This window comes from Trachemys scripta, chromosome 10 (assembly GCF_013100865.1).
Source record: "Trachemys scripta elegans isolate TJP31775 chromosome 10, CAS_Tse_1.0, whole genome shotgun sequence".
Taxonomy (NCBI): Eukaryota; Metazoa; Chordata; order Testudines; family Emydidae; genus Trachemys; species Trachemys scripta.
In genome coordinates this window covers 65838464-65857172 of record NC_048307.1, presented here as the reverse complement: position 1 = coordinate 65857172, position 18709 = coordinate 65838464, and the positions used below count along the sequence as shown (strand labels likewise).

The 18709-nt window shown below is 42.8% G+C and overlaps 1 protein-coding gene across 5 annotated transcripts in view; it reads left to right on the top strand.

The window, feature by feature from the left end:
- The first annotated feature begins 628 nt into the window (after nucleotides 1–628).
- The window catches only part of SHC4 (SHC adaptor protein 4), a 65091-nt gene continuing 47010 nt past the window's right edge, over nucleotides 629–18709 (top strand). Inside the window, exons 1-2 of one of the 5 annotated variants that reach the window (XM_034784494.1) lie at nucleotides 629–672; nucleotides 14669–14815. In XM_034784494.1, the coding sequence (XP_034640385.1) occupies nucleotides 14798–14815 (18 nt within the window). In that variant the 5' untranslated portion in view covers nucleotides 629–672; nucleotides 14669–14797. Of the gene's footprint in view, nucleotides 795–13307; nucleotides 14816–18709 lie in introns of those variants that run through there. The other 4 variants (XM_034784493.1, XM_034784495.1, XM_034784492.1 and 1 more) reach the window with 4 other exon arrangements.

Below are 18709 nucleotides of genomic sequence, written 5' to 3'. Positions count from 1 at the left end.
AAGTCTTCCGCATTTTTGAATGTTTCTACATATGAAAGTATTTAAATTACACCTTGTGCATCTGCCTTTTTGTATTGCTGTGTGCAAAGTGGCAGAGCTATGGGAACAAGAGCTCTGGATTTCTCTGTGTAAATTCTCCCTTATAATGTTGCAGTAATGCAGCTTTTGCTTTTAACATGATAGTGGTTTGCCAGAGAGGTACTGTTTGTTTTTTGTGGGAAAGGAGTTGGTGTGTAGGCATTGACGCAGGTTGAATATCTGCAAATACTTCATAAAGAACCAAAATAATTCACTAGCCGATATTAAAAGCAAAGCAATTCTCAGTTGGTTAGTACTGTCTCAGTTTCATCTAAAAACTATAACCAACTACCAGTTCTAGCTCTTGCAGAAAATTTTTACCAAACTGTTCTGAGTTAGTATCTTAAGTATCACTATTGTATTGACAAAGCTGAGAATTTGGCATGATAATTTTTAAACTGGCATGTCGGAGATGTGTGGTGAAGAGCTCACTGATTCAAATCACTCTAGTTATGCAACGGGCTAGCTTTTGGATTTTCTTTCAGATTTTTTTCAACCACTGCGTAGGCAAATGAGAGAACTATTTGTATAATTCTGGTACCTCCTTTTTTGTGTTTATGTGCTCAACTTCCTCAGAAGAAAGACACAGAACAGGTAACTAGTTTTCCTCATGGTTTCTTTTCTTAGATTGCTGAGAAGTTCACTATGAAATGCAGGAGGGAACTTTCCAAGTTGGAATGCCCGGCTGTACAATTTGGACAAAACAGAATTATGCAGTTAAGTGCTATATTTAACCTTTTCCTTTGACAGCTACTTGATACCGTCTGTCAGTACAGCAGTCATTGATACACGTTCTCTATGACAGGCGGATGTGTGTGGGTGTCCATCTGGACATTATTTAAAATATCCAGCTATCTGTAACGAGGTTAGTTCCCAAGGATAGTACTTTAATGAGCAAAGAGGAGTCTAGTAGTCATGGAACGCTGATACCAGATTTGCTCTTACGTGAGGACAAACAGAGGAAATGGAGCAAGCTGCACTTCCTGTAGTTATATTTACAAAAGTGCTGTTTGTCTTTAGGTTCCCTTGGAGACTCCTGGAGGCTATGGCAATAACCTCATGCATGCAGGCATGGCTCTCATGCCTTATAGCAAAAAGCATATTAGCTGTGTGTGGTGCAATCACTTTAATTTTTCTATAATGCGTCCTCTCATCCTGTGTACTTGGCTATTTGTTTCTTGCTATCACAGTTACACAGCAACAGTGAGCTCGGCTGTGCTAGTCATTTGATCTTTTAACAGCATGGTACTTCGAAATCTGTGCTATTTTTTGTGTATTTTAAAAAATATTTTCAATACAAGAGCGCTCTCTTTGCATGGCACCTTTCAGACAGACAACAAAAAAAGGCTTTAAAACTTAGATTTTTAAAAAAATTAATTTAAAGGTATAAGCATGGGAATGGGGGAATTGTTTTCTCATAGGGTGATTTTTTTTTTTCAAAGGTGCACAGGTTAGTTATGCGCCCAACTCCCATTGAAAGTCAATGGGAGTTGAGAGCCTAGCTACCTTTTTGTGCCTTTGAAAATCTTGCTTGATGAGTTTTTTTAAACAGATGGTGAGTTGCTGCTTGTGAGTAAAGGAAAGGCTGCTCCAGATGGCAGGAGCTGTAAAGAATTCTCTTGTACCAAACAAGTCCGTGGAGGGATGAGGTGAGGAGAATGGTTCTACAGGAACAGAGGGAGCGAAAAGAGGAAAATCACGGCAGTCTCTAAAACTTCCCTACCATTACAGCGATCTTTCTGATCCCCTAAGTATCTACATTGCATTAAACCAACCCCAACCCCAGGGCTAAGATAGCACACATGCTGACCCTCTGGAGCATGGGGAGGTGCTGTAACTAGTCGTCTGCACTGGGAATAAATTCTCTAACACTTGCTAGATAGCCATCACGCACAGCTGCCTGGACACTGGGAAAGGTTAGTTTCCACTGAGGTATTTTTCAGTATGTGTATTTGGGTGTTCTCAAACTTGTATTTTAATTAAGAAATTATGTATATTTTTAATGGTCACATCTAAGCAAGGGTGGCACTTTACCTGTATAATATCAAATACCAGTGCAGGAGTAAGTGGTGGTTCTTTGGAAATCATTGTTTCCTATTTCCTTTGGAATTGGCCCCAGTTGTGTAGTGCTCTTGCTGAACCATGCTCCCTTGTGGAGCCGACACTGCCTAGTACTGTGCGGTACTTTGTCATCCTGCTGAATTTGTTCCTGTTTTCAGGATTGGTTTTTTTTTTTTAGCCAGTAACAGAGCTTTGATAACTAATTCTAAAAAAGCAAAGAACACCCCAACCTGTAGTGCCCTTATTTGTCCTTCAGTCCTATGTGCCCTCCAGTTGCCTTGGGTTGTATGTTCTGGACAGCATTGTAAGTGTATCAAATCTGTAGTAGATTTAAGAAGTGAAGAGGGCATGGATGGCCTCTCAGTACGCAACAGGGGTAGGCTCCGACAGGCTCCAGTTTTACTTACTAGCCAGGCAGTAGATGCTGTATTTGCTCTGCAGGAAGCCTGTGCTGCATTGAGCACTTGGCATGTGACAATCAACATAGATTGGTTTTAATTTGATCTCTTTGGTTGGGCTCCTTATTGCTTAGGTTTTGTGTGGCTATCCCCTGGCTGTCCTACTCACAGGATGTGCTGAAGTTATATCACCAGCTGCCACTGCAAATCTGTGGGGTTCTTAGTGTGTTGATTTCCTATCTGCAACTTCTACTTAAGGGTGTCTGCATGTCCTTCCGGTATATGGCTAGTTCTCTTCTTGTTGGCCTCAAATAGCAGGCCCAAAAAACCTGTTATCTCTATTACTTATGGAACTCTCTCCTTTAGTAAAGTGGTTCTAGTGTTTGTGAACCGGGTTAATTTGACAGCAGTACTGTCATATCTGCAGAAGGGGCATATACAGTGCAAACTTTCCTCACAATGTGCCTAGTCCATGGGCCTCACCTTGGGCCTGGCGGGACCACTAGGATGCAAAATGGTAGCTGATTCTCCACACCTTTTCAATACTTGACTTCTCTCTCTCTCCAAGTGCCTATTAAAAGGGGTGTTTAATGTGAACACATTTTCCCTCTTTGAACTGAAGTGATCTTGACTCATTTCACACTGGCTGGCAAGCAACCTTTGGATTTTAGGGCTGGTCTACACTGAAAACTTGCATCAGCATCGCTATAGCTCAGATGTGAGAAATCCACACCGCTGAGAGACGGAGCTATGCTAACTTAACCCCAGGTGTAGACAGCGCTTGGTCAATGGAAGAATTCTTCCACCAACCTAGCTACTGCCTCTCGGGGAGGTAGATGAACTGTAGCGACAGGAGAAACCCTCCAATTGTCACAGTGAGTGTCTACATGGAAGCGCCACAGCTGAGCCACTGTAGCCTTTTAAGTGTAGAGATAGGCCTAGCCAAAGGCTATATGTACACTACCACTTATGTCGCTATAACTTATGTTGTGCAGGTGTGTGAATAAACCACCCCCTTGAGCAAGGTAAGTTACACCAATCTCAGGGGTGTGGGTGGACAGTGCTATGTTGGTGGGAGTGCTTCTCCTGCTGCCGTCACTCGTTACATTAAGTAAGTCACAGGACAGCGCTCTCTTCTCGGCTTAGTGCAGCTACACGAGAGCTTACAGTGGCGCAGCTGCAAGCGGTCTAGTGTAGCCATCGGCTTAGACTTTTAGGTTACAGCTGCTGAGTAGGGCTGGATTGAACTAGTGCTCATCTCCGTCTCACTGCTGTTTCCGTACATTGCAGCTCTGTCCTTCCGGACTATTTGTTCATCTTTTTCCTAAAATGAAAAGGAGAACACCTGGTCTTAGGTGAAGTCTTGGGTGGGGTGGGCAGGAAATGTGGTTGCAAGGCCAGGAGAAGGATTAGAAACTCTCCTTCAGTTCCAGCTTTGCCTAACTCGGCTCACCAAAGCCTTATGCGTGCACCCTCCACCAGTAGTGTCTGCTTTGCAAATCATTTCACCTTTAGCAACTGGCTTCAGTCACATTCTATACTTCCAAGCTAAATAATCCTAGTTCTTGCAATCTCCTCCTATGACTATTCCACTGCACTTCTAACAATCTCTGTTGCCCACTCTCAAACTTCTCAGTTTCAACTATATTTCTAGAGAACATATAATTTTCAATTGGCTTATGGTGAGGGGAACCAAACTAGATGCAGAGCTCCAGAGGAAGATGTGCCGCTTCTTTATAAATCATCTTACAAGATGATGTCTAAATTTAATGGCCTTGGCCCCTCTTGCAGGCATTTGATAGCTGGTGTTTAAGAAAAGCAGCGTTGCCCTAAACTCTGAATTTCCTTGCTTGTGTATTTAGGATAAAAATGTCAAAAGTGCCATTTTCAAGAGACATAGGCTTTTGAAAATTTGACCTACAATCACTGCTGACTGACCGCGTGTCTTCAGCCCATGTGATCAGTCCCTTGCCTGTATGAAATCGGAAATTTAACCTACACTTATAAAGTACAGCAAAAACAACGAGGAGTCCTTGTGGCTCCTTAGAGACGAACACATTTATTTAGGGATAAGCTTTTGTGGGCTAGAACCCACTTCATCAGATGCACGGAGTGAAAAAAAAGTAGGTAGGTATAAATATACAGCACATGAAAAGATGGGAGTTGCCTCACCATGTTGGGGGTCAGTGCTAAGGAGGCCAATTCAGTTAGGGTAGATGTGGCCCATTCCCAACAGTTGACAAGAAGGAGTGAATATCAACAGAGGGAAAGCACAGTTGGCTTTTTACTGAATTGCAATGATGGAAAAATACCTGGAACCAATATTGAACAGTTGAAAGAATATTTTGTGGGGGGAGGAGGGGGAGGGATTTTCCGCTCTCCTGAAGCCATACCTGTAAAGTAAGCTGCAATAGAAATAAAACCGCAGTGGGTTAAACCTTTCAATAACTAGCTTTGAAAAAGAATTGCGGACACACATTTATAAGAATCAGTCTCCATTGAATTGAAACTCCATCAGTGCTTGGGGACAAATGTTGTGCTTTTTAATAAATTGCTAGTTACAAAGTAAATAAAGATTTCTGCTATTTCATCCTAAGTCAGTGGTTAGACCCCTGGGGAGCTACAGACAGTCTAAGGTTTCCAAAGGGATCCACACCTGCATTCAACATTTTTTAGGGATCTGAAAATGAAAAAAGGTTGAAAACTGCTGTCAACCATGCATGTCAGTGAGGAAGCAAAAGTGTTTAGGTTTCCCCTGCATTGAGACAGCTGTCTCTCACTTACAGTGCCTGTATTAACTCTGCTTTTGCTATATGCAGCCAAGATAAGTCCTCAGGGTTTGCCTGTTTCACTCAAGCTGCTAATTCATCTCTCCTCATTAACGAATCCCTTCACGTTATTCCCTCACATTCACCAGGTTTTAATGCACATTTCCAAAAATTTAAAACTGTTGTCTTGTTAGAAGCTGCGCTCTAGCAGAAATACAGGAAATTTGTGCATTGATTATAATTACAAGACACGTGTAATGCTGCTTTTAACCTTCTCCTGGTGCATGTGAGAATATAACCACTGCTTACATGTGCTTTGCATTCACAAGTCGATGAATGTGATTGCAGTGAGTGTGTGGGTGAGACAGGGAATTAATATGAGAAAATGCGTGCGACAGGAAACATCCGCTGCAGTTTAAGCTGTCTTAGGGAAGAGGTCAATAAACCCTATTCAGTCTGAGTGCTTCTGTCCATGTTAGTGCAAACATGTACCCTGGGTGCAGAGACTACATAGAGACATGAGGTTTGGCTGGCCGAGGAGGATAGCAGTAATATTTTCACTATCTGCTCTACTAACATTTGGATGGCCAGACCTACATTCCAAATGATCTTATCCCCCTGAAAGAAGCACCCTCCAAAGGGCACTTCTGGGACTGTCCTTCTAACATATGCTACCCCAGATGGGCACTTCAATTGAAAATCTCCCCTACATAACACGCCTTAGAGATGTAACTTGACACTATATTGTTTGCCACTTTCCAGCCTCTTGATAGTACTATGAAGAGGGGTTTGTGGGCAGTAATGCAGGTCACATTAATACCTGCCCCTTTCCACCTGTGTATAAAATGCAATTTTTATACAGCTAGTGTTACATTAACTGAAATTCTTCATTGGGTATCCTTCACCCTCTGTTATAAGAATAGCTTGCTAGAATACTAACCCTAAAGGGACCAATTTAACTATCCCTGCCTGCCCCCAAGGCTGCTGGAGATAAGGTGTAATGTTCCAGGCACAGTGTTGGTTGTCCCCAGAAGAGCTGATAGTACTGAAATGTTGTAGAGGTGTTATATTTGCTCTTGTAAAGAAATGTGCTGTGCACAGTAGATTTAAGCAATGGAACTCACTGCTCCTTGATGCAATGGAAGTAAGTAGTTTAAAGTTGAAAACATTGGTTACACATTTATGAATTGGAACCGCTGCAGATGATCCTAGCCAGGATAGGATTACAACAGCTATCTATTGTTGTGCATCAGAGTATAGGTGGATCATCAGCAAAAGTCATTAGGATCTTTCTTCATAGCATAACATGGAACATCTCTTGGGAATTTTACACCACCTTTGGAAGCAGTTGGCACAGTAGCAAAGGCAGGATAATAGTGTAGAAGAAACACTGATCTAGCCAATAAGAACATAAGAATGGCCATCCTGGGTCACACCAAAGGTCCATCTAGCCCCAGATGGAATGAATAGAACAGGTAATCATCAAGTGACCCATCCCGTCGCCCATTCCCAGCTTCTAGCAAACAGAGGCTAGGGACACCATCCCTGCCAATCCTGGCTAATAGCCATTGATGGACCTATCCTCCTTGAACTTATCTAGTTTTTTTTTTTTAACTCTGTTATAGTCTTGGCCTTCACGACATCCTCTGGCAAGGAGTTCCACAGGTTGACTGTGTTTTGTGTGGAAAAATACTTCCTTTTGTTTGTTTTAAACCTGCTGCCTATTAATTTCATTTGGTGACCCCTAGTTCTTGTGTTATGTGAAGGAGTAAATAACACTTTCTTATGTTCTTAAGGCAGAGTTTCTGTTCTTCGTAGGCACATTTTCTCTGTAGTGAAACTGCAATATGCACATACATTTAGCTGGGTTCTGGTTCAATGAGTTTACGGTATTATAATACAGACAGCACAGGAATCTGTTACAAAACTGCCACAGGCAATCCAAGCGGAATACCTGAACTACAAGGATGTTCTTATTGCCTGAGAAAATGAGTCCTGATAGAGGCTTCAGGAAATATGCACCACTTCATTAAAGTAGACCCCAGCCAAGAAAATTGGAAAATTGTATTGTCCTCTGTTTCCAAGCAAGGGTTTGGCTTCCTCCCCAGCAGGCCTCAGGAACTGGAGTGCAATGAACTGCAGCATCATGCCATAACCTCCCTGTGACACCAACAGAGGAGACCAATGTGAACCAGAGTGGTGTGCGAGAGAGACAGCCTCCTTTTATACTTTAAACAAGACTGCAGGCTCCATTTCTCCAATGCTAAAAGGCCCTTTGTGCTCCCTGGTGGTCAGAGGCTGACCGCCCACTAGTTTGAAACTGCAGCCTTGCCTTGAGAAGAGAGTTCTTTAACTGAAACGCACAATGTTGTTTTTCCTTCCACAAAGGCTAATGTTTCTTTTCCTGCTGCAGTTTTGTTCTGGCTCTTGCTACCAAACTTCTATTTCTTCTTGTTCCTGAAAACAGGGCTTTTTTACAATTCCATTGTGCTCTGGAGCTCTGTGGCTCTGAGAAGTAGTCAGCTATTATACCTCCTACACCTTAATCCCACTCAATGGTGCCACCAGCTAGGTAAGTGCTGGTTAATGCTGCTTCCTTTCTCTAGCACCACGGGTGGAAAATCAGACTGTCAAAATCTTGTCATGTATGACTCAGGCATTATTAGGAGGCTCGTCCCATTTCCCAGAAGGCCAATTCTTGCAGCCCCTATGTCGTCAAACACATTTTGCTGAGATGTTGATGCTTGTGTTCCATGTATCAAGGTTAGGAGTGGGGGGAGGGAGCTGGACAATTTCATCATAGCCTCCTCCCTCTGGAGTATGTCACCTTATGTAATATTCTACAAGCACAAATGTCTTAAGGGGCCGGTCCATATCCCTGGCCCTCTGAAAGAAAGCCTGTGTCATTGCTCCCTCCACAGAAGGGGATGCACATGTGTGTGTAAGATAAAGGCGATGCTAAAGCTCAGCAGGTCTCCCTCTTGGATTTTTCAATTTCTGCAGGACTAGAACCATCAGCTTCGGCAGGAAGGTGCATGCAACTGGCACTGCTGTTTACAGACTCCTTGCATTGCCACCAGCTCCTCCCTCTTGTTTTGTTACCTTGCTCCCATGTAATCTCTGAAACTTCCCTTCACAGGAATCAGACCTCATTTGTGTCAGGAGGGGACGTGCACACTTGTGAGCTGTCTATACTAATTTCCCATTGCTGCTGACGTTGGTTCAGCTCCATCGGTGTTAACAAGGTTGGGAGCTGTAGTAGGATGAGTCACCAGTGGTTTTTAATGCCAGCCACGTAATGGTGCTCAGGCTAGATCAGACTGAAGTGACGTGCCTATGTTAGGGTTCATGTTACTAACCCTAGTGCGAGTGAATTGGTCTTAGCAGCTGTGAGGAAGGTTTAGAATCTGTTTCTAGTGTGTGCAAGGCCTGAACGCAGTCTGCCCTGCTCTCATTCCCTCTCCTGCTTACTCTGAGCCCTGCCTTGGGCTGGCGAGCCCTCTTGTCTGACTCACTCATCCATTCCAACCCCCTCATTCGCTGTCCCATCCTTTTTCTTGCTTATGTGCCTCAGCACCCCACCGCCACCAGAAATATCTGAGCACTTTCAAAACAGAAGTAACAATTGTCCCTCTTCCTCTTGTATTCGCCAGGAGACCAGTACAGAGAACTTGGCACTGGGGTGTTATGGTGATGGTGACATGTTGCTAAGCAGACAGGCTGCTGTGTTTTGTACCAGTGCGAGCTATTTCTGTGGCTGTGGCTTCATTCCTAGATGGAATGAGCTGCAATAATTACGCCTGTCCTGGGCTGTATATGATCGCATGGGGTGCAATCTCCAGGCCAGCTGCAGGTGGAACCGGGCAGCTCTTGCTATTATGGCTTGTTAGCCATCTGGTAGCACTGAGGAATCCAAAAGGACCGCAGGGCTGGGTCTGTCCTGTAAATATTTATGTGATGCTAGTGCCAACTGGGGTTAGGGCCCTGCTGTGTGAAAGAATGCTCAAACCCAGAAAAGAGACCATCCCTGTCCCAAAGGGCTGGCCTGTTTAGGTTGTAAATAGGGGCCCTGATCTCCGCTGAGGCCTCTATGTGCATAAAAATAACAGAGGTGGTCAGGGAGCCCTGCGGCTCCTCCCCCAACCCTTTCCAAATCAGTAGCCATGAGAAGGGGAGCCCCAGATACCAATGTAGGGTAACTGCCTTGCCTGACAGGTAGCTGTCTGTGCACAGGAGGCCTGGCCATAACACACATGCAGCTTAGGGTGGAACATTACCATCTAGACTGGATTTGAACTGCTGACCTTGCAGGGAAAGCCTCCATGGCTCTTCCCCAAGCTCCTGTAGCACCCTTTGCACAGTGATTGATAAATGCAGAAAGTCATTGGGTTTTTTTCCGTACCCGATTGGCTCTGTGATGTCTGATACTGCCCAGTACAATCAGATCCAACCAGATCAAATGGATCTTGGAATGTATCTTGGATAAGTGCATTGAGATTTGGGGCTCTCGCAAAGCTTTCCTGCCCTAGAACTGTACCATTAAGATCAATCTGACTTTGGTGTCTGCCCTCTGGTGGCTGCTGGCAAGGTCTCTTTGAGCTGTACTGTAAGTTCATGTTCTGTTACCCTGCCATTGATTAGGATCGACTTTTCTTAATAGGCCTGTTTCCGTGTTTGCTCTGCAGCTTGGCAGGGAGGGGCTAAGCAAGGTCAGGCTGATGACTGGGCTAAACCAACCAGCAGACTCTTGCTCACCTCATCTTGCCTGCTCTTTCTACACGACTGACATCGCAGAGAGGGCTGTCCTCGGGCAAGGCAGGCATGTAGACGCCATGACACAGGGGCCCACCTTGGTTCTGCTCCCACATTGTGGCCTGGCCTCCTAGCAGCAGCAGGGTGACACTCCTCCCAGGAGCAGTAGGGTGGATCTGTTGGGTGGGCGGACAGGGCCCATTGCACTCAGTGCCTAAAGAGGTCTTCAAAAAATGTGTGTATGGGGGGGAGCTCTTCACCCACGCACCCACCCACCCCCATCCCAGGCCTGCTGCTGCAGAAAGGCAGGGAGGAGCAGAGAACCCATCCCCTTGCTTGCTGGAGAGGAGAAGAGATGAGGAGGTGGAGCTGCCTTGTGCTGCTGGGCTCCTGTGAGAACAGCTTCAGCTCCCAAAGGGAGGAGGGAGCTCTGTCTGCCTCCTCCAGCAATTCTGATTGTCTGCTCTACCCCAGGAGGTGGGGAAGTGGAGAATCCCCCCCCCCAGGCAGGGCTGAAACGTGCAGCCCTCAGCCATCTGGCTGGGCTGGAAGTGCAGAAATGTTGTTTGTTCTATCTGTGACCATTTGCAACTAGGCACTCTTCACACACTGGGCATTTCTCTTCCTGCCAAAATCAGAGTCCTCTACTGAGGTGATGTGGCAGACTTCTTCCCTCCCTACCCCCCGCCCGAGCAGAGTGTCTTGGCGTTAACACCTCATCAAAGTGCATGGGGCAGTTCCCAGCTCTGAGCTATTGTTTCAGGCTCTCTGCAGACTCAGGCAGTCGTCATGGCAGCAGCTGTGCCTGGGTATTGTTTACCAGGTTTTCTTTGCAATCAGAAGGGCTAGAATCTTTTGACTCCAGGAGCTGGGACTCAGGTGTGTGGTGTCTGTGCGTTAATCCAGCCCAGTCTGCTACTGTCTGTGGATGGAAAGTATGTGACATCCAATGGGAAAAGGCAGTTTTCAGAAGCTGGTAGAAAGTGACATGCCTTAGTGTATGATAAGCCAATGAGAGTTTGTTCTGCTGGTGTAATGGGCCTATCTTGGCCTTTTATTGGTTGGGTGACTCCGTGCAGTCCTTTGATAGTGTGGAAGAACACAGCAGCCCCTCCCAGCTCATGCAGTTCATGAAAACTCAACAGGTCAGAACCATAGCGTTAATCTATGTAGCTCCATTTACATCAATGGAGTTGCACCGACTTACACCTGCTGAGAATCTGTCCTATAAGATCTTCAGTTTCATTTTGCAAACACTTCTAAAAACTGGAGTGACCAGTGATGCAAACACACTTCCTGTACCACTTGGTTGGAGTCGTAAAATAGTGTCTAAAGCAAAGAACTAAAGGGACAGATACTAATGCTATATCAGAGTTTCTTTGCTCAAAGTGTACAATACATATTAGCACGCATCATTTGTTAGCACCAAAAGGTAGAAAGTGCTTAGAAGCCTTTATTAAATATAATTCTTCATGAGGAGTTAGACATTGTTTTAACTGGCAGTTTGGCTAGGTTTTCTCAGTGTTTGGTTTCAAAACGAATGACGAATCCTCCTGAAATGGGTTGATTTAAATGAAACAATTGTTCCCTGGAGCAAATATTGCTCCAGTACTAGAATACAGCTCTTTTTTAATTTTACCTCTCAATCTACTATCAGGATTAATACTAGATGCTGTGAGACATGTGTAACCTGATGGCAGCATTGACTTCTCTTTTTAATAACCCAGACATTGTTAGTTCACTCCTGCTGTTGTATTCAAGATTATCAGCTAGGAATCCAGCTCTCCTTCAGAGGGTACTCTTGGTTTATACAATATACAGGAGAGAAGAATCAGGCTCAATATCATCATCTTAAAATTAATTTAATATTGAAAACTTTAAAAGTTAGTGATAAAGTGTCTCAAGCAGCCGATAGAACAGACTTGCTGAGTGGCAGGAATTGAGTTCTAACTGGATTGTTCTCAAACCCTTTGAGTCTGAGGGTATGTCCACACAGCACACTAAGCCTGGGCTCTGACTCAGGTTGGAGCCCAAACCCTACTTCCGTCTGCACACAAATCAATCTGACCAGGGTCCGAACACCCTGCTAGCGAGGTGGGTCAGAACCGAGTCCTGCAGTGACTTGGGGCCATTTTGCAATGTTTCAGTGTGAACAAGGTTTACAATGAAGAAGCTTGTACTCTCAAGACTAGGCTTGGAACCAGAGTCCACAAGCCCAGGTCTCTCAGACTCAGGTTTACAATGCAGTGTAGACACAGCCGGTGAGGGCTCAGCTGGACAAATCTCTGCTCTTGGGCTTTTAATCATGGATATCAAGAAGGTGAGTGGTGTGGAGGCCCATATAAATGTTTTCAAGAGCGGTAGGAATTTGAAACAGGTTTGACAATATCTATTTAAAAAGCTATGTGGTGTCGGTGAAGTAGCATAAGATGGTCCTTTACTTATCCTATACAGTGATATTGGAGCTAGCATTTTAATGCATAAGATGTTTATCCATCATGATTTTATTACCATTGGTGAGTTTTAGTGCAAGCAGGTTTGAAGTGGAATAAAAATTCCACCCCTCTAATAGCAGAAATCTGTGTGTTTGGGGTAGTGACAGCAGGGCAGTCACCACAATACTTAATGAAATGTGAATGCCATCCTTTCTGAAGTTGAAATAATATCTGGATGCATTGCTTGAATACAGCTACACAGTACATAAGTAAACAAGTGTTTCTATGAATTATGTGCTCATTATTTCAGCAATTTGAGGAAAGATTTCATTTTACTTTATGCCATTTCCTTTTCAGATTCTGGCTTCCTGTGTGCTTAGGCTTTTGCAGTTTTCATCATGTCTTTAGAGTAAATTTGATAGGCACAGGATGTTGCAATAAATCGGATATTGAACCAACAGTCAATATAAAAAAAAAAAAAAACTCAGTTTCTAGGAAAGATGCATCACATCTTCCCACAGGAATCGTACCATATGTCCTAATATCAGTGGAACAATAGATTCAATTATTGGCTTCTGATGGTGCTTTGTAGCCATAATAGCAAAATAGAATTTTTGCTATGTTCTGAGCAAAAATTGTATTAAACCTATGGATATTGTAACTAGTGATGTGTTTGTCCATTCATTACAGGCACATTAAAACTGCCCCCCCCCCCCCCCCCAATCCTTTTTTTTCATGGCTACTCCTTTAGTGTATTTATGGTGTATGAGTCACCAGGCTTTCTTCTGATTGGATGAAAATTAAACACCCCTGGGACTGTCAGTCAGTTATAGCCATTCTCAGCTTCATTCACAGATTTATTAGCTTGCACACAGAGAAATTCATTCAGAAAACTTCATTCACAAAAACGGCAACACACTCTTCAGAATTTTGAACAGAAAGATTCTGCTTAACCTGGCTTTTAAGGAAAAGCTAGAAATGACTCAAGGGATGACAATGAAGCTGCACAAAGATGATGATGATGAGTCTGGAGATTTGAAGTAAAATTGTGCTGGGCCATACAAATATTGAGTGTATTTCTAGATTGTGATGCTGAATGACTCTAAGACAAGAATTAGCAGGATTTGTATTAAGAACTGCTGACTACATTCAGAGAATTATTTTGCATGTTTTTTAAAATCATATTGTGTGAATAAAGAATGTGCAAATTGCAGAACCATGATTTTTCTTTCCAGTGGGGCAGCTGAATACAAAATGCTAAGAACAGGGCTTGTAAGGTATCTCTTTGGGTTCTTGCTAATCTAAAGATGCTTTTGAGATTCTAGCTATCTTGCATTGCTTTCTGTGGAATATTTTTTTTTTTTTTAGTCTTTACTGCAGCCAGGAATTCACCGTTAATGATGCAGGCTATAACAGTGAGTGTTCAAAGCTGAGAATGATTTAGAGGCTTGCTTGCTTGTGGCAGAAGTGATTTTAGATATGGATAGCATCTTTTCAGATTAAACTGCTGTAGTATTTTTATACCTGTGTATGTTTCCTTTAGCATTACATACAGATGACCATGCAGACTTAAGCTATGTTCATTAAGAAAAATAAGCCACGTGTGACGCAGTCAACAAAAAATATCCAATTGGCGTCTGTTTTTAAAATTGTTTGACTTGCTTAATTTCCATGTCATTTCTCTACAAGAAGAAAGCCAATTTATGCAACAGTATCCAGTTACAGAACTTCCAAGGCTATGAGAGAACGCAGTCAGCACAGTCTCAGTGGACACGTACTGTATGTAGGACTATTTAGACACCCAGGAATGCTTCACAGGGCTAAATACAGTCGCTTTAGGGATGATTTTATAACATCATTAGAGGAAGGTACACAAAGTAGTTCTTTAAATATCAAAGGCTCCTCTTCATCTTCTCATTCCTCCACACCTCATTTACCAATTGAGGATGTCACCTTGGGGACACAGGACAGTTCCACCACTTTGTGCACTTTGATACCCCGAATGGCTAATATTAAATTATCCAATCCATCTAATCTGCCTGGTTTTAAAAACTTCTGTCTGGGGACAAAAGAGGTGCCAAGAATTAAACTCACAGAGTGTGTTACAGTTCCAAGCAGCCCAACCTCACCAGAAATCAGTTTAATCAGCTGCCTGCCTACTTCTTATCCACGGCAGGACCCGGACAAACTTGATGTAAATACAAAATCTCAAGATGACTGCATCTTGCTGGGCTTTGAGTCTGCCCCTCTAAGCAAACAGGACAAACCTCCGGTGCAGAGCGGAGAGGACCTTGTGAAGACTGGCATGACCTACTGTGTACGAGTAAGTAGCTTCTCACAGATTTTCCACTAAAAAAACAAATAATCAAATGTGTGTGAGCTTGTGCAACATAACCTTCCTTTCCCCACTTCTTCAATAGGTACTGAAAATCACTGTATACTGCGGGTTCCCTGTTTTCTGAGGCCTTGTATAAGTGACTTGTTGATTATACCAAGGGGAATTAAAGTACATGAATAATCCAAAGCAATAACATAATATTAGTCTCCAAAAGCATTTCCTTGAAGGTTTATTATAATAAACGCTCCTTAAACAGATTAACTGATTTGAAATAAGAAGAAAGAAGTGCATGTTTGAGGGAGCTGAACGCTAAATAATATTTTTATCCCCTTTACAGCAATCCTGCTGCACAAAATCTCAAATGGCTTGTAACGCAGTCATGTTGCTGTAGGTGTGTAATAGTTGCTGAGAATCCTGCTGCAAACAAGTTCTTTTGCATCATCTCTCCTGGAAATACTGCAGGTGTTTGCTTTCATGCAGCATGTTTTACAGTCCTAAATTGGCATTTGCAATGCGTCTGATTTTCTGATACTACCACTGCATGAGGTAACCCCTTTTATCTGTTTAGAAGCTGTCTATTTATGAAGGGTATCTCCCTTGCCCCAATATCTTTCATTTTCAGTGCTGCGCTGGCACTGTTACATTTTGTGTCTCCATTTTTCACTCTCTGGTGAGAAGGAAACCTTGCTGCATGAATGCTCCCTGTGAACTGTATTTTCTGCTTCCCTCCCCCACGGCACGAGTCATTTCTTTTTCTTCTTTCCCAGTGTAGACTTTACAATTGTTACCTTAATTCTTGCACTGTGAAAAGAACTGACAATTGCTTCCCATTCTTCTCTCTGGACCTTTGACCCTGACCTTTTAATTTCTTAAGGTTCGTCTCCTGTCTAATAGCTTTCCAAAATGGAAGACCGTCTACATTAGGCACAGAGAAAGCTTATACCATGGGAAAATTACAGCAAAATTTTTTTCAAGTTACTTCAGGAGTAATGGCCTAAGAGGCTGGGCAAAGCCATGGCTTCCGTACTTTGGTTTGGCATGATTTGTGCTTGACAAATTGGCCATTCCTTATAGCCCTATTATCCTGTAGGTGCTTACAAATTGTTTAATCATTTGTTCCAATATTTTTCTAGATATCAAAGTTAGGCTGACCAGTCTATAATTCCCCTGGTCCTCGTTGTTTCCCTTTTTAAAAATAGATACTATATTTACCCTTCTCCAGTCCTCTAGACCTCACCCATCCTCAATGAGTTCTCAAAGCTAATGGCTAACGGTTCCGAGATTGCTTCAAATAGTTCCTTAAGCACCCTAGGATGAAAACATCTAACTTATCTAAATATTCTTGAACTTGTCCTTTCCCTATTTTGGCTTGAGTTCCTTCTCTCTTGTTGTTAATGTTGAACATGAACAAGAAGCAAGAAGAAAAGGTAGAAAAGAGAACAAAGGATGGTCAGAGGAAAGAGGAATGCAAGGTTAAAAAAGGCCCTATCCCTTCTTTGTTACCTATCAGATTAAATATATTTTTTAAACAATCTCTCAAAGATTCTCTCATGAAATATACTCAGTTTAAGTGGAGCTCTCTCAAGGGAAGGCTTCCTCTGGCCCATTTGTAGCTACTGTCATTGCCACAATCAGAAACGGCTGTCCATTGTCCCGTACCAAACCACGATCCTTCTCTTTATAATTAACTGTAAGCCCCAGAGATGAAAGGTCACATGTCCCCTCTGATGTCCTGACGAGCTCACTTGGAGCAATAGATAACAAGTTTTCCTATTTATATCAGTGACCAATTTTGAATGAATTCCTTAGTTTGTTATGATCTCAGCATGGTGAGCTTGAATGCATAGCTCTAACTCACGTGAGTAGCCAGACTCAAGTGGGCCTGCTCACGTGATGAATGGCTGCAGGATCAAACCCTATAGTTCAGCGTGGCAAAATACAGGATAGCATGTGCAAGAGATTAAACAGAATCTGGCCAGAACCCAGGAGACAATACGAGGGTTTTTTTGTTTTGAATTTCAAAAAATTCATTTTTGGTGAATTCTGAAATTTTGTTGCAATTCAGACTAAAAACAAATTTCCAAGTGTCAGAATTTCCAATGAACTAGAAATGCCAAGTTTTGACTAGCTCTAGCATCTGGTACAGGCTACTGACGAACCCTGGATACCACAGGTATAGCAATTTCCTTGTTTCTGTTTTCCAAAATACGTTTGGTACTTGATCTTTTACGGAGTATAGAAGGAAATGTATTTACATGTCCTTTTTTTACATGTACTAGCTAATCGGTGTCTTCCTATAGCAAGACTGAGTAACTAGACAGCATGAACTGTCTATATGTTGTTTGCCAATAGAATGTGAGGGACTGTCGGTATTCATTATAATCAGACTGAGGACTACACAATGAGCTACTGTACTATACTTGCTATTCTCAATTTGATAATTACTGTGGACAAGGCTTGCCAAGCAGTGATTATAACTATGCACAACAGTCTCAAAGCCAGGCTGGCTATATGTTCTATTCACAACAGGATACAGACGGATGAAAATAGTATCTTCCCTTAACACCATCCAACAGTAAAGGCCCAATCCACAGAGGCTGCTAGGGATCATTTTGCTGACTTCCATGGTCATTGGATCAGGCCATAAAACAGTACTTTAACCGTACTAACAGCCCAGTCTCTAAATCAATAGTATGAACAGTCTGCAAAATCCTGAATGATTTTGTTAAGCACATTTCTGTAACAAGTCTTATTTACTGGAGTCCTCTATGAAAAATATTGAAGGGGAAATTGTCAGATATTTTAGAAGGTAATATTATATAATGTACTAATCTCATGTAGCTTACATTTTTTCACAGCACTCTTGAAGGATCTGAGAACTTTACCAACATAAGTACTATTCATTTGATAGCTGTTGGGTAACCTCTATGAAATGAGTTGGGGGTCTCTTGATTAAGGAGGTTCACAAGACTGGCCTTAAGGCAGGAAGTGAGGAATACCATGTCCACTCTGAGGTTTTTCCTGAGAGATCATGCACAGGAGCGTCTCTACTTTATTCCATTTCATGCTGGATAGGTCCATCTATTAGTCAAGATGTTCAGGGATATAACCCCTTGCTCTGGGTGTCCTTAAACTTCTGACACTGGGCCTGGACAACAGGGGATGAATCACTCGGTAATTGCCCTGTTCTGTTAATTCCCTCTGAAGCATCTGGCACCAGCCACTATCAGAAGACAGGATACTGAGCTAGATGGACCATTGGTCTGACCTAGTATGGCTGTTCTCATGTTGCCCTGTGCAATCCTGCCTTTACTCACAGGTAATTTGTCTTACTGAAATCTGCATGAGAAAACTAATGAGAGGCTCCAGGTTGTATTATCCAGGTTATATTAGGGGAGCCTGGGGGCAGGATTTGGTTATTTCGAGTCAAATCATAGCCAACTTTATAGATGTTCCATACAACATTTTCTTGTGTTATTTTAAAAATAAATAATCAAATTGGCTCCCTACAAAACCATCCCAACCTGGGGATGAGCCCCCATGGAGTATGGGGGAACACTACCAACTGCTTCCTCCCCCTCCCTCAAAACTAAACAAAAATTCAACACTGCCAAACACTGTAAATTGAGGATATTTTGGTTCTATATCTTTTTAAAACTCATTCTCTCATTTTGTTTCTTCTGTCATTCTGATTTCTGTTACAATAGTAGTTGAGACTGGGGCCTCCTGGGTAGACAGTTTCCCTGCCCCAAAGAGCTCACATGCTAGAGCCCCAATCCTGCAAAGAATTAAGCACCTGCACAACTTTCCATATCTGAGTAGTTCCATTGGCTTCAGTGGGGGACTACTCAGGTGTGTAATATTATGCACAGTCTTCAG